At 44.6% G+C, this 16,951-nt stretch overlaps 3 protein-coding genes across 3 annotated transcripts in view; 2 read left to right on the forward strand and 1 right to left on the reverse strand.

Annotated features, from left to right (window-relative positions):
- LOC306930227 (proteinase-activated receptor 3-like) overlaps positions 1 to 16,951 on the reverse strand; it is a 401,892-nt gene that overhangs the window by 253,926 nt on the left and 131,015 nt on the right.
- The window catches only part of dock3 (dedicator of cytokinesis 3), a gene marked incomplete at both ends in the record, with an annotated part of 242,237 nt that overhangs the window by 55,637 nt on the left and 169,649 nt on the right, over positions 1 to 16,951 (forward strand). The window lies entirely within an intron of this gene.
- Positions 5,441 to 11,624, forward strand: LOC306929229 (uncharacterized protein; the record flags this gene model as incomplete). Its single annotated transcript, XM_079509669.1, has 3 exons — positions 5,441 to 5,610; positions 5,666 to 6,836; positions 11,620 to 11,624. The coding sequence occupies exons 2-3, from the start codon at positions 6,515 to 6,517 to the stop codon at positions 11,622 to 11,624; spliced, it is 327 nt and encodes a 108-aa protein (XP_079365795.1). The 5' UTR covers positions 5,441 to 5,610; positions 5,666 to 6,514.

Genomic DNA, 16,951 nt, shown 5'->3' on the forward strand with positions numbered 1-16,951 from the left:
TGTATGTCCCAGACATGCGTAATAACTAATATGCCATGTGGCATAAGAGAGGAAAGGAGTAGGAGGGGTACTGTACTGTACTGTACTGTACTGTACTGTACTGTACTGTACTGTACTGTACTGTACTGTACTGTACTGTACTGTACTGTACTGTACTGTACTGTACTGTACTGTACGCCCCAGACTAGATCAATTCAACAGATTAAGGCACATGTTGTCAAAGCTTCATCATATTTAGCTACTGTGTCTCCATCATTTTCAGCCCAAGAACAGGTTTATCCTTAAAATGTTTGTTTGTTTGTTATCTTTAATAGTTGCCTGTTTTGTCTCTCCCACTTTAGTCCTTATTGTGACAATGAATTCCTCCCACTGTTTTCCACTAGTGCCTACTATCTCTAGCTCAGTGGTTCCCAAAGTGGGGTCCGGGGACCCCCAGGGGTCCTTGAGAGAGTTCCAGGGGGTCCCCAGGGGTCCTTGAGAGAGTTCCAGGGGGTCCCCAGCTAAATGATAGTTTGGAACCAAATGTACAGTTGGAGGCCATCGATATTGTCCTTTTCTTTTTGCTGAGGTTTGCGTGATCTGCGCAAAAGGACAGTTAACCCATTTTGGGCGGGAACCCCTTTTGGTGTTTTAAACATTATGTTATAATTTAGCTATTGAAAAATAGCAGATCTACAAGCTCATAGCGCGCCACCGAGTGGCGCGCTACGAGCTTGTAGGTCTGCTATTTTTGAAAAATCGTGAAAATATTTATTTCAGAAAACTGGAGGATTTAGAAGGATTTTTTTAAATTTTGAGGTCAGGCCTAAATGGGTCAAATGATAAGGGACAATATCGGTGGCCAACTGTACCCTTATGGGTCTGTAACGGGTCCATTTGGTTCCATTTGTACACTCTCAGAGTTAAATTAACATTGATTTTACTATTTAAATTGGGGTGCCTGAGATAGAAATGCCATTAAACGGGGGTTTGTAGACTAATATGCATGTCAAACTGGGGGTGTTACTCTTCATGTGACCACCGTGCTCTGACTGTAGGTGCGCTGCCCGTTCAAAACACATCAAAATAACGGTAGTGGGACACACCACACACCAAGACTTCCGTTCAAATTGTTTATTTCATTTTTGAACAGGACAAACGTTTCGGCTATCCAGCCTTCAACACTGAGGAAGTCTTGGTGTGTGCGACCCACTACCGTTAAACTGGGGGTGTTGAAATTAAACGGGTTGAGAATCACTCCTCAAATGGGGGTCCACGAGCGAATTAGTGTCAATTTGGGGGTCCTTGACATGAAAAGGTTTGGGAACCACTGCTCTAGCTCAGCTGCCAATGAGGGAGTCAGGGACATTCACCACTGACCAGTGGTGCAGTGACAAAGATTGTACTCCCCACCCCCACACACGGCCAGTTGTTTCCATATCGATCAGTTTCCACAGGCCGCAACCCCCCAAAATAATCATGTTTGAACTGGGGACCCTGATAAGCACTTGGAATTGTAGGAGTTGAGGCATTACATTTAGTTTGACTTGGTTCCATAGATACATCTTTGTGAAAATAGTTGATCTACAAGCTCACAACGCCTCGCAACTAGCTGTCTTCTAAATGTTTGCCTTATTTGACAATTTGGCCAGTTTTAAATTATACTTTTTAAATAAGGTTGATGCAATAATGGTATTTTTTCATTTCAAGTCCTTAATCGTCACTTCACTCTCATCTGGGGACCCCCCAAAAATCATGTGGAGACCCCCCTGGGGGTCCCAACCTACATGTTGAGAACCACTGATATACATAAACGCTGAACCAAGCTAGATGCACCACGGTGTATGCAAACCCCTAAAAGTTCTAGCGATGTACAGAATCGGTACTACAGAATGAAATGGGTATTGTAGTTCTTAGCCTCGGAAAACACATGCATTTGTAGTTCTTTACAAACACACTAGCATGCAAGTCGTTTGAGTGGATGTTCTGTTGGACGTGCCGTTTAAACAACAGCCATTCATTGGCCAGTACAGGAATGGGGCCATCATTACTCATGGACACATGTGTGACTGTTCTGCACTCTGCATCTGTCTGCATTCGCCGTGAATCTCTTGGCCAGATGTGACCAGTACTGACAGGGTGGGGCTGACCGCAAATCTGCATAATCCAGCCCTACACCCTGGCCTGCAGTGGTGGAAAGTAACAAAGTACGATTGTCTGTATTTTTACTTCTACTCCACTATTAACAATGCGATGCGACACATTGTGAGCTTGTAGATAATCTATTTTCAAAAGATCTTTATACATTTGATAATTGTGAAAAGTGGTCCGATGACAACCACCTTGTTCTTTAACAACCCATTCAGGCCTGACATCGAAATTTAAAAAAAAAAGTCTTCTAAATCATTTTCTGAAAGATTTGAAGCACATTTTAACGATTTTTCAAAAATAGCAGACCTACAAGCTCATAGCGCGCCACTCGGTGGCGCGCTATGAGCTTGTAGATCTGCTATTTTTCAATAGCTAAATTATAACATAATGTATGTAACACCAAAAGGGGTTCCCGCTCAAAATGGGTTAAGAAGACACAGGAGATGGTGTTTGACCCCAAGCGTATTGGTGATCACAGGCCTGTGGTCTTCATGACTCAACCATCTCAAAGGTCTCCTCATACAAATACTTGGGCATCTGGATTGACAACTCACTAATTTAGAACACACATGTAGACAATCTCTGTAGTAAACTACAGCAAAGACTGCACTTCCTCCGACGTCTCAGGAGTGTATAAAAGTATATAATTTTTGAGGGCCTCCTATACACAGGTTTAATGTTTGTCTTTAGTTCAAAGTTTGTTTAGTAAACGCATTGACAATGAAGGTAAGATTTACGTCATAATGTGCCGTTTACATCATATTGTCTCTTTATTGTTAATGGCGTTTAATTTGTGTTGGCACCGTTTGTTTTTCATCACCATTACATCACCTAATCAACATGAGTTAGACTTTAATATATTAGCGCCCCTCACTTCACACGGGTGTGACTGATTTTATACTTAAACGCCCAGGGTCCAAATTGATTTCGCATATTAACAGCCCAGGCTACTATTTGGAAAAATACAGTACTTACTACTTTTGCTACTTTAAGTAGATTTTTTATTCTGGGCAGTATTTCTACATTGCAGTATTGATACTTATACGTAAGTAAAAGCATAGTACTTTTTTCCACCACTATGGCCTGACACGACCCCCAGTGACAAAGACTTGTTTCTCGCACCAATGGATTAGAAATATAGGTCAGCAATGACTTGACAGCCATTGTTCTCCACACACACTGAATGAACACTCACACGCAGTCTAACCTATATATAGGACTCAAATGGCTTGAGGTTCACATTGTTTGGGACGGCTAATGAAGTGTGTGTAGAGGGGATGTTTGACTGCAGGGATATATCATTGTTGTAAACAATGATAAACAGATCTACCCTGCCCCAACCTTGGTGAAAAAACATTATTTTTGAACCATAGTAATAGTTCTGTACATTACTGTTAAGTGCATTGATTCTGGGCAGAGGACAATTAAAGTGATGGGTGCTAGCCCCTCCTATACACAGCTTTTGTCCCCACACGTCTCAATATTTGCCATTGACAATGAAAGGAGAAATTAGGTCAAATGTCCGCCAAATATGACGTAAACACAAAGCGCCCCTCACTTCACAGGGGTCTGATTTTTGTATTATATTATTTCATACAGAAGGATGCTCTTCCTGCTAGGCCTGTCACACCTCCAACAGTGCCTGTGGTGGACTATGCTAATGCATGGCAGACTATTACCCCAGGCATAAACCTGACCGCACACCAAAAAAGAGGTTATTGCTGCAGGGTCTTCAGCTGTGGACCACCGTTCGCCCCTCTTATCCAGAACATCTCCTGGTAGGGGGAAATGTAAAAAGGGACGTCTCCCTGACAGCCCCTGCAGCTCAACTTATTTTGATGTTTTCCCCCCCATGTCTTGTCTCGTTGTTATATTTTTAGTAGAGAGAGAGAGAGTGGCAGTAGTCAAGCTTTGATGTGACTGGCGCCTGGATAAGGATTGGGCAGATAGTATATTTAGATTTACTATATTGGATTATTTGGATGCTGCACGTTTGGCTACAGTACTATTTGTGTTTTGAAAGGTAGCAATAACTGTTAAAAGAGTGAACAAAGACATTTTAATTTTGTGGGGAAAATCTACAATTAAACCTCTCATTTGCAAATGCTCATGTTATTTTATACATCCATAGTTGTATGCATGGAATGCATGTGTGATAATCGTGAAAACGTGTCTATTTTTGGCACTATATAATCGTACCATCAAAATCCACAATCCTAAAGCTTACACAGAAAAGACCTTCCTTATTATTTATTTCCTGTGTGAGGTTGTCAAGATGAAAGCAACTTCCCAGATGCTTTGATGAAGGCAACTAACCGAGATCACAGAAAGGATAAAAAGGGGCCTTAAGGGCTTGATAATATACTTTGCAGATCTACAAGCTCACTACGCCTTCAGATCCAGCATAGGCTAAATACACTGTAACAGCAGGTGTCTGCTGTTGTAGCTCCTTCTGCCTTGTCTGAATCAACCCTTACTTAGTGAGCTGCAGTGTTGTTGTGCACATTCATTTAGCAGATTACTGAGTGGGCCGGGTCTGAACACAGAAGAGTTCAGTGGACAGTATGTGTGTTGGCATTTGTCTGTCCAAAGTTTATTTGGTACGGTCATCAGAAAAAGAAAAGAAAAAAAGGTTTTATTGTTCAGTAAGTTGGACTGTGAAGTATTTAGCAGCCTTTAGAGTAATTTACCACCAGCTATACCATATTGGCTACTTGAACATGTGACCATGTTTGTGTTGGTGCTTTTAGCACACTGGCGGAAAGAAATGAATGATCCAGGTATTAAAACCACCACTTGCATCACTGGCTGTACTCTTGTAGAGTACTCTTGTAGAGCTTCAGTGGCTCGAGACCAACAGGTCTGTCAGAGGGTTTATCACTTCGGCCATCCAAAAAAAGTTATTGTTCGCCTGGACTCTGTGAAGTATTTAGCCATCTTTAGAGAAGCCATGGTATTTGCTACTTGAACATGCGACCATGTTTTTGTTTGTGTTTTTAACATCCTCTGGTGGACAGAAATGGAATGTGGGGATGCTGATGTTCCTTCATATAGGTTTCTATCCAATGTGGGGATGCTGATGTTCCTTCATATAGGTTTCTATCCAATGTGGGGATGCTGATGTTCCTTCATATAGGTTTCTATCCAATGTGGGGATGCTGATGTTCCTTCATATAGGTTTCTATCCAATGTGGGGATGCTGATGTTCCTTCATATAGGTTTCTATCCAATGTGTGTCAGGGTGCCGGGCAAAGAAGGTGTAGGACCCAAGTGCAGACAATAGCAGCGGAGGCAGAATTCAAGTGCAAGATCCAGGTTTTATTAAATCAATGCAGGATAACAGGGAACTGGCACGAGGAAACATAAGGAACTAATACTAGGACTGAAAAACAGGACTGAACACAGTGACTACAAACAACGACTCGACAGAGAACTGAACACACAAGGGCATATAAATAGACAAGGGATAACTAGACACAGGTGAACACCACTGACGATCAACACTGGGATAGGCTGGGGAACAAGGGGGACACAGGTGGAAACACTGACAATCACAGGACTAGTGAGACAAGACAGGAACAGAACTACAGGGGCAGACAGGAAGGCACAGAACAAGACTACAAAATAAAGGTTCACAGAGTAAAGCAGAAATGCAACTACGAAACAAGGAAAATACAGACTACAAAATCACAGGAACACAACAGAAGGGTAAAACAATAACAAACCAAGAACAGGGTACACAAGAAAACATAATACGTCACAGATCGTGACAGTGCCTCCCCCTCAAGGGATGGCTTCCAGACATCCCTAAACAATAAACAAAGTCCAGAACATCAAGCAGGGTGGGTGGTGGGGGTCTGGAAGGAGGGGCACTGGGACACGGGACCAGGGGCTAGAAAAAGTACTGGGCACAGGACTAAACTGACTGGCAGGGACTGGGCAGGGCAAAAACAGTCAAAACACAGAAACAACTACACCAGGAAACACACAGACAGGCAGGCGGGCAAACACACAGACAAACACACAGACAACAGGTGGGACAAACCAAGGGACAGACAGATCAACTGACAAACAATCAGGCAGGCAGACAGACATGAAGTTTGACACAATAGGCGGGTAAAGGGGTCAGACGGGCGACAGGAGGACTGGGGGGTCGAAAGACGGACAAACAGACTGGCATTCACACTAGCAGACAAGCAGAGGGGGAGACAGGCGGACAGACAGACAGGGAGAAGGACTAACGGGTTGGTAGGTGGGGCAACCAACGGGCAGGACGTTACAGAGCGGAACAGAGGTGGCTGGGGATTGGACGTAGCCTGGGGGACAAAGGGGGTGGCAGACAGAGAAAGGGAGCTACGCTGGGAACCTGGAAGAGTAGAAGGGCATGGAGACAGGGGAACATGGGGACAAGGAGACACAGTCACTGGGAGCGAGGAACAGGGGTCAGGTAGCTGAAGAACACCCCCGGGGTCCCGCTGCCGTAGTGCAAGCCCGTACAGACGTGACGGGGCTGCAGGCGGGACTGCAGAGGGGCGTGACGGGGCTGCAGGCGGGACTGCAAAGGGGCGTGACGGGGCTGCAGGCGGGACTGCAGAGGGGCGTGACGGGGCTGCAGGCGGGACTGCAGACGGACGAGACGGGGCTGCAGGCGGAGGCTCCTGGATGCAGGGCGGAGGCTCCTGGATGCAGGACGAAGGCTCCTGGATGCAGGACGAAAGCTCCTGGATGCAGGACGGAAGCTCCTGGATGCAGGACGAAGGCTCCTGGATGCAGGACGGAAGCTCCTGGATGCAGGACGAAGGCTCCTGGATGCAGGACGGAGGCTCCTGGATGCAGGACGGAGGCTCCTGGATGCAGGACGAAGGCTCCTGGATGCAGGACGAAAGCTCCTGGATGCAGGACGGAAGCTCCTGGATGCAGGACGAAGGCTCCTGGATGCAGGACGAAGGCTCCTGGATGCAGGACGAAGGCTCCTGGATGCAGGACGGAAGCTCCTGGATGCAGGACGAAGGCTCCTGGATGCAGGACGAAGGCTCCTGGATGCAGGACGAAGGCTCCTGGATGCAGGACGGCGGAGGCTCCTGGATGCCGGGCAGTGGAGCAGGTTCAGGTGACACAGGAACAAAACAGGCAGGAATTGTAGAGGGGGTTGGAGAAATCGAACCAGGAGGTGCCAACTGGGGATGAGGGGCACCATGACTCTCCCACCTGAAAAACGCCACATACTGGGCGAATTCAGGGTCCTTCCTCCAATACTGAGCAAGTTGTTCAAGGAATGCATAATCTTCAAAAAACACCTCCCTGGCCACCCCAAAGTTCTTCCATGTAAAGGGCAAGCTGGGCTGGCGTGCAGGCTGGGAAGCTGGCTGAGGGCTAGCAGGACAATGGCTAGTAGACTGGAGAACAGGTGGAGAGGCAGGCTGAGAGCTAGCAGCCCGTAGGCTAGAAGGCGCAGTTGATAAAGCAGCCCATAAAGCCTTAATTGTCCCCCCAAGCTTGTCTACTAGCTCGGGCCTGGAGTATGCCACTCGGAGGGCCTGCTTCAAACCCTCAATCTTACATTCTGCATCGGTGGAGTGACTCTGGCAATTATCCATAATGTCAATAATGGCGCGAAGCACCTCACCAAATTCATCCGCTGGGTCATCCGCTGGGTCCATTGAGGTCGAGTCGTTCTGTCAAGGTGCCGGGCAAAGAAGGTGTAGGACCCAAGTGCAGACAATAGCAGCGGAGGCAGAATTCAAGTGCAAGATCCAGGTTTTATTAAATCAATGCAGGATAACAGGGAACTGGCACGAGGAAACATAAGGAACTAATACTAGGACTGAAAAACAGGACTGAACACAGTGACTACAAACAACGACTCGACAGAGAACTGAACACACAAGGGCATATAAATAGACAAGGGATAACTAGACACAGGTGAACACCACTGACGATCAACACTGGGATAGGCTGGGGAACAAGGGGGACACAGGTGGAAACACTGACAATCACAGGACTAGTGAGACAAGACAGGAACAGAACTACAGGGGCAGACAGGAAGGCACAGAACAAGACTACAAAATAAAGGTTCACAGAGTAAAGCAGAAATGCAACTACGAAACAAGGAAAATACAGACTACAAAATCACAGGAACACAACAGAAGGGTAAAACAATAACAAACCAAGAACAGGGTACACAAGAAAACATAATACGTCACAGATCGTGACAATGTGGGGATGCTGATGTTCCTTCATATAGGTTTCTATCCAATGTGGGGATGCTGATGTTCCTTCATATAGGTTTCTATCCAATGTGGATACACTTGTGTGACATTAGACTAGTTGAATGATTGGAACTCTTGCCACATTGTTTACAGATGTAAGATCTTTCTTTCTCCAGGTGTATTTTCAAAGCATCTGCACGACTGAAACTCTTGTCACATTGCTTACAGTGGTAGGGTTTCTCCCCCGTGTGGATACGCTGTATGTCTCCAGGTTTTGTCACGTTGTTAATGTTTACAATGGTAGGGTTTTTCTCCAGTGTGGATACACTGATGTCTATTCAAGTCACTTAACTGATTGAAATTCTTGTTACAATGTTTACAGTGGTAGGGTTTTTCACCAGTGTGAATACACTAATGTATTTTCAGAGCATCTCTAGACGACTGAAACTCTTGTCACATTGTTTACAGTGATAAGGTTTTATCACTGCTGTGTCTTCAGGTGACTTGACAGAAAGAAACTCTTGTCACAATGTTTACAGTGGTAGGGTTTTTCTCCGGTGTGGACACGGTGTCTCTTTAGGTAACTTACTGAAACTCTTGTTTGATTGATTGATTGATTGAAGAATTTATTAACAGTTTGCAGAATTACAGTACATTTCAAGCACAAACTCAATACAAAGGCTGTTAACTGTGAGTGGACGACCCAATTAAGCATTACACTTGTTTCCAACAGGGTCCACCATGTTCAAATCATCAAAACATTTAGAGACGTACAAATAGACACTTCTATAGACAGAACAGGAATTCATCAAAAAAGAATTCATCAAAAAGGAGGTAAAAAGGGAAAAGAAATATATACAGTGAGGGGAAAAAAAGGGGTGGGCGGTGGGGGGGATTCACGTTCAGCTCCGTTAATTTGTTTGTTTTCCTTGGGGGAGCTGCGTTGGGTCCCCAAGTCGGCTCCGTGGCCGTACCTTGAGTTGGCTGTGTGGCCGTGACCGTCTCTTGTGTTGTCCTTGCGTTGGGTCCCCAAGTTGGCTCAGTGGCCATACCTTGAGTTGGCTGTGTGGCCGCGACCGTCTCTTGTGTTGTCCTTGCGTTCGTGTTTGAGGGATTCCGATTTTACAGGGGCCAGTTTCGAATTGCAGCCGTCCGTAGGTGCCCTTTGAGAGCGGTTTTGAAAGAGTCAAGGGATTTGCATGTCTTAATGACAGTTGGTAGGGCGTTCCACATTTTAGTGGCATAGGAGCGAAAAGAATTTAGTCCCTTGTTTGTGCCGAATCTGGGTTGTACATGGTTCGTTGCACTCCCTCTGGTGTTGTGGGTGTGGACTTCGTTAACATTAAGGAAGTATCTAGACAGGTACATGGGTATCTTGGTGGTGTATCGAATCTTGTGGACCAGACCCATTGCAAGATGCTGTACTCTGTCGTCGACCCTAAGCCATTCCAGCCTGTCGAAGTGGGCAGGGGTGAGGTGGGTTCGGGGGGCTAGATCAAGTAGGAGCCTGACCAGTTTGTTTTGGGAAGTCTGGAGCCTGGTTTTAAGGGCCTTTGAGGTGCTGTGGTACCAGGAGGTGCATGCATAGTCAAAGAAACCCTGTACAAGGGCTCCTGTTAAGGTCTTCAAGGTGTTTTTGTTGACCAGTGAGGAGATCCTGTAGAGGAATCTTGTTCTATGGTTGACTTTTTTGATTACGTTGGTGGCCATTTTATCACCGGAAAGATTAGCCTCCAGGATGGAACCTAGGTAGGTAATTTCATCTTTACGTGTGATAACATTGTCACCCACTCTAACCAAGAAGCCATTTGCCTTGCTGAGATTACTAATAGAGCCAAAGAGAATGGATTCAGTTTTTCCCAGGTGTAAAGATAGTTTGTTATCAGCGAGCCAGGTGCAGATTCTACCGAGTTCAGAGCTGAGGGCATTTTCAACCTGCAGTTTGTCCCTGTCCGAGACCAGCAGTGCTGAGTCATCTGCGAACAGGAACAAGTTGCAGTCACAGGCAATTGTCACAATATTTACAGATTTAGTCTTGGTAAGCTGTTGATGACAGCCAGATCTTGGTTGGTTCGTGTCTTCTTGTTTCTGGATGTTTAGAGAGCTGTTGATCATCTGACAGACAGATGAGGGGATCTGGTCTTTGCTCTGGATTTGGCAGTCCAGTTCATTGTGGACACTCAGAATGGGTGACCCGAGTCTGGGGAGACCTCATACCTTACCTGAGCAGTGTTTTTTTTCTCAGAAAGGCTGCTATACATGGGATTGGGATTGAGTTAGGTGTTTTGCAGCCTATTTTTGAGTGGTGTAAACCACTCCTACAACTGGCTTTTGTGTGCATAAAAAAATGACCATGGTTGCTATGTTCAAAATAATTTCTGACGTAATTAAATCACACCCGGGTGAACTGGATGACCGTAGCAACCGTGGTCATTTTCTCTGCGCAAAAACAGCCAGTTGTGAAATCACATCCGGGTGGAGGCATGCTGAATGCTGAACTCAATAGCCTAGATCTAGGAAAGTGGTCACTCAGTTCACCCGGGTGTGATTTCATTACGTCAGACATTACGTCAGACCACAGCTGATCATGCTATATAAAACCTTACACCACTCAGTTCACACGGGTGTGATTTTTTCCTATATACAGGTTTAATGTTTGTTTTTAGTTAAACAAACATTAAAAATGCCATTGACAATGGACAGAGTTTAATGTTTGTTTAGTCGCTAACACAAACATTAAAAGCCATTAACAATAAAGAGAGTGTAATGTTTGTTTTGTCTGTGTTTGTTTTACATCACCATTACATCACCTTTCTGAAATTTTAAAAAACAGGTTTCAAATGAAGTTTTCACACTTTATATAGGTGGAGTTGAGGGCTGACGTCATGCACAATGCTGCAGTTTGTTCATGTGTCCTGAATTTGGCAAATCTTATAATGCTGTTTCAAATGTCGGGTTCAGGGACCGCCAGGGATCCAAACCTTTACCGTTCTGTAACTCTGATCATACAAATGGAACCAAATGGACACTTACGTGTCCGTGGTGGTATTAGTAACAGAGTGCATAATCTTGCTTCAGTGCTGACGCTTAGGTTCAATGAATAAGCATCACATTATGGGTGTTTGTAAAAGTCTTGCAGGTACTGTGCAGTATATGTTGCAGCTCTGTCTGTCTGTCTGTCTGTCTGTCTGTCTGCCTGCCTGCCTGCCTGTCTGTCTGTCTGTCTGTCTGTCTGTCTATCTGTGTGGTGCTAATAGCTCTCTGTGTATTTGTGGTGCAGACTGAATTGAACACAAACACACTTTTTTGTGTTCACTTGTACTTTCTAGCTCTAACAGCTTCAGTGTGTTGATAGGTTCTGGTCCGTAAAGTGCATGAGGAGCCATGGGCGCCACAGCCAGCCGTGTGTCCTGGTACAACCCTGTGGCTTAATTTGCCGTAATGAGGCAACACACTGTTGGATCCCATTAGTATTAAAGTTTCAGTCTAAACATGACAGACACTGCCATTGTAGAATGTGTGTAGTAGTGTGTGTAGTAGTGTGTGTAGTAGTGTGTGTAGTAGTGCGGTCTGAAGGGAGCGTGCTGAAATACAGTGTACAAGTACATTTCATCCTGCCACCATAATTAAAACCCACGCAATTAAAACCCACGCACCCTGTTTATCCGGCTGCCTTTGTCCGCCTTCTCCTCCCAAACCACACCGTTTGCCCACATCTCACCATGCACAACACCACCGGCATGCCTGTCCAGACATAACGCACTACTTTGCATACATGCAACTGTCATAATTACTGTACAGTTTGCATTTGCATGAAAAACCCTGTTATTGCGCAACATTTCACAGTGATGCAAATTACATCACATTTTAGGCCACACCCCATTGTGCGTGCGTGCGTGCATACACACACATACACACACACACACACACACACACACACACACACACACACACACACACACACACACACACACACACACTGCCGTGAATCTCTTGGCCAGATGTGACAAGTACTGACAGGGTGGGGCTGACCGCAAATCTGCATAAGCCAGCCCTACACCCTGGCCTGACGCTGATTCTAAAAATGTCTTCTAAATCCTAACAAATCCTGAAAAAACACTTGTGGTTCTCAAACTTTTTTACGTAGGGGCCACAAAATCAATATTATCTTATTGTCTCCACCAGGCCGAAGGCATGGGGAGAGAGTATGTTTTGCACTCCGTCCGTGTGTGTGTCCGTCCGTCCGTCCGTCCGTGTGTGTGTCCGTCCGTCCTTCCGTCCGTCCGTTACCAGCTAATCTCCGGCACCGTTAACCCGGTCGATGCCACACTTTGCACACACACTCCCTGGATGCCAACGATGAACCTCTGCCCCGCATTTTCCAGAACGGCCTGTTATAGCGCCACCATGAGGCAGCTTTTCAAATTTTTTACCTAAAACTGCACCGATCTGCGTGAAATGTTGCATGCACACTCCCTAGAGGCCAAGGACAAACCTTTGACCTGCATTTTCCGCATCTGCCTTTTATAGCGCCACCAGGAGGCCGACTTTTGTAAAACACATTTTTTGATATTACTCCTCCAGATTCTGTCCAAAAATCTCACAAATCGTTACACAGTATCTCTATGGTCATGTGCTCAAGTCGGATCTGTCCGATATTTCATATTCCATCCTAATTGGCTATAATTGGCTTTCACAGTTTGCACGATTGCCCCGTTTTGAACAAAAGCCTCAAATCATGAACGCAGCATGCAATTTACGTGAAATCTTTCACACATTTTCTTACTAGGCTGAGGAATATATCCCACCATTTTCACATTGGCCTGTTATAGCGCCACCAACAGGTTGATTTTTGCAAAACACATTTTTGGAACAATGCCTCAAATCATCCAATTGCCATCAAAGGCAAACATGTTTATATTACTCCTAAACATTTTGCCAAACATATCACACAGTCCTATCCTCCTGGTGGAGACCTGTGCCCAGAAGGGCACTTTTTCTAGTTATAATTATTATTATCTGTATTTGGCCACCCCCCCCCCAACTCAAGTATTGTGTTCCAAGGAACCCCAGAAGCAAATATTTAAGTAAAAAAGTGTTATAATATAATATATTCAATCACAGTTTTTTCACAAACTTTCATGATTTTTCAAAAATAGCAGATCTACAAGCTTGTAGCTTGTAGATCTGCTATATAATATTGAGCTTGTATATCAGTTATTTATTTTTCAGTAGACAAATGTGCTATTATACAGTATTATAGCTAAAATCTAAAATAACACAGATTATTTGAGGATTAATTAGCTTGGTATTAGACCAAGTATAAAGTAGTATTAATTAAACTGTCTCCCAGGGCAGTTGACAAGTTTTCTCTGACAAAAAAAAACGTTATTTCACGATCACCGATAGACCTAAAAAAATCCATCCTAAAAAAAGAAAAAAATAATGAAATAAAAGCCTTTTGGCTGTATTCTCTGTAGGTTCTCTGACGGCCGGGACATTATAACTATATTAAACATTCATTATTAGAGTGACAACGATCCACAGCTGTACCCTGGATGGAACAACCTCCCAGCCTTTTAATGTGGAATTCATTAAAAGTGAAGTGTTGGCTTTTATTAAAGCACTTGGAATGTTAACACATTAAAAAAGTATCATTTTAGATTTCAGCGTTCTGGCTGAAAGCTCTTCAAAAATAGCAAGGAATTTTGTAGAATCAGCCTCAGGTCTTAACCTATTAAGCCTGGGAAAGTGTAGATTTTAACCATTATTTTATACTTTGGCTATGGTATTCGAATATACAAAAGAAATTGTGAAAATTGGCGACAAATCTTTAAATATATATAATTGAACATTTTTTTTACTCAAATATTTGCTTCTGGGGGTCCCTGGAACAAAATATTTTGAGATAGGTTCCGCTTACAAAATACATATAATTTTGGGAGTCCTTGACATGAAAACATGGTGTTTTTCAGAAAACTGTGCTATATACAGTATTATTAGCCTGACACTCAGCCTGAATTTTCATTTCGTTTCACTCCATTATTCAGTCTGAAAGCCCTCCCTACTACCGCCGTTTCTGAGATGGGCGTTGACAAAGAGGCAGTCTTCGGCGATTGGTTCACCCTTAACCAATCACAATAGTAGCAAAGCAGATGACAAGGCTCCGACCGCAGCAGGCTGAACTTAGCCGTGGTTGAGGGCATGTCAGCGGGGGGGGACAGAGCTAAATGGCCGGGGCATGGGACTCGAGTGCGAAATTGCGATTATGCAACAGTTACAAAAAAAAAAAAACACGTCAACTCAATGTCATTGTAACTAACATTTTCGAGCGAAAAAATAATTTTTTGAATGAGACTTTCACCCAGTATGAAGCTAAATGTGACACCAAAAGAGTAGCATAAGTTGCTATGCTACTGGCGCAGCCATGTTTGTTTGTGTCTGGACGGCGCTGTTGTTTTGACGTCATCGAGTTGAAACGACGCTGATTCGTCGGTCAGATTTCCAACCGAGTCTCAGACCTCCTTCGAGAGCGTCACCAGACCCTGAATCGCCTGAATATATTTTTTTAATGGGCGTGGCTAGCGATTCAGGGGCTGGAGCCAGGCTACAGTATTATAGCTAAATTCTAAAAATGACGCAGATGCTTTCCTGGGGTAGATGTCAGCATGCATTAGCTTGATATTGGGCCCAAAAATACTATTAATGAAACTGTCCCCCAGGGCAGTTGACAAGTTTTCTCTGACGAGTACCAAACTAAAAACTTATTTTTACAATCTTCGATAGGCCTACAAAAACAATTCTAAAAATCCCTTTTGGCTGTATTCTCTGTAGGTTCTATAAACGTTCATTCCCTTTGGCTGTATTCTCTGTAGGTTCCATAAACGTTCATTATTAGAGTGTGATTATATTAGAGGACAGATGAGCTTAGATCCAGCATTCTTGGGTTTAAATCCTCTTAGCGGACATTGTATTGTATGCATGGTATTATTCCTGTGCTTTTTCTGCAAATTGTTAAGAAAGTATTCAATCAGTCAGTCAGTCAGTCAGTCAATCAATCAGCTATTTGTGAACATTTTTTTTTTAATCTTGAAAGTGTGAGAAGTACAGATTTTGAAGCCATTTGTAGAATCAGCCTCAGATCTTAATGGGTTAATTAACCCATAAAGACCTGAGGCCGATTCTACGAATACCTTCTAAATCAGTAGTTCACAAACTTTTTGTGTTACAATGACTCCCAAATTGATATACCGCGTACCCACATCAGAAAATGCTTTGTGCCTGCAGGGACCCCCAGATTTGTGTTAAAAATTTCAAAATGATACAAAACTAGAGCAGTTGGGCACTGGCCTACTTGGAACGATGCAAGTTGGAAATGGATGCCCCACCCGCCCAGTTATTATGTCCCTTTAGTGCCCATATATCTATAATAATAATAATAATAATAATAATAAAACTTTATTTGTATAGCACCTTTCATGACATGAAATGCAGCTCAAAGTGCTTTATAGGAGATCTAGGGGTGATCAGGTGTGATCAATTGTCTAATTTGGGCCCTGTCCAGAGCCTGGGCAGGGGCGTTTGTGCTGGTTCTGGACAACAGTGTATCCCACCAACTCAAGGCCGGGCACTGCACTCCCTGTGGTGGTGTGGAACGTGTGTGTGAAGTCGGTGGGACGAACGGTTCTCGGATTACAGACGTACACACACACAGAGACGTGGTGCATTTATAGATGGATGTTTCAAACACTTTCAATATTTCTCGAAAATGATTATTTATAATAATTAATTTATAATCTGCAGTCAATTTACGATGGATTTCCATCCATCAATACCAAGTTGTCATATTGTATTGTTGTTAGCAGCGTCTTGTAAAACATTAATTCCACACCAATATATCACTGCCTACCTGTAAATATGAGGGAGCGACAAATAAACCCTTGAATTGTGAAACATCCTGCTGTTCAGCACCGGAGCGGCCACACTACTGTAGTATCCTGCTGTTCAGCACCGGAGCGGCCACACTACTGTAGTATCCTGCTGTTCAGCACCGGGCGGCCACACTACTGTAGTATCCTGCTGTTTAGCACCGGGGCGGCCACACTACTGTAGTATCCTGCTGTTTAGCACCGGAGCGGCCACACTACTGTAGTATCCTGCTGTTCAGCACCGGGCGGCCACACTACTGTAGTATCCTGCTGTTCAGCACCGGGCGGCCACACTACTGTAGTATCCTGCTGTTCAGCACCGGGCGGCCACACTACTGTAGTATCCTGCTGTTCAGCACCGGGCGGCCACACTACTGTAGTATCCTGCTGTTCAGCACCGGGGCGGCCACACTACTGTAGTATCCTGCTGTTCAGCAACGGGGCGGCCACACTACTGTAGTATCCTGCTGTTCAGCACCGGGGCGGCCACACTACTGTGGCATCCTGCTGTTTAGCACCGGGGCGGCCACACTACTGTAGTATCCTGCTGTTTAGCAGCGGGGCGGCCACACTACTGTAGCATCCTGCTGTTTAGCACCGGGGCGGCCACACTACTGTAGTATCCTGCTGTTCAGCACCGGGGCGGCCACACTACTGTAGTATCCTGCTGTTCAGCACCGGAGC

This window comes from Electrona antarctica (genome assembly GCF_951216825.1).
Source record: "Electrona antarctica genome assembly, chromosome: 9".
NCBI lineage: Eukaryota > Metazoa > Chordata > Actinopteri > Myctophiformes > Myctophidae > Electrona > Electrona antarctica.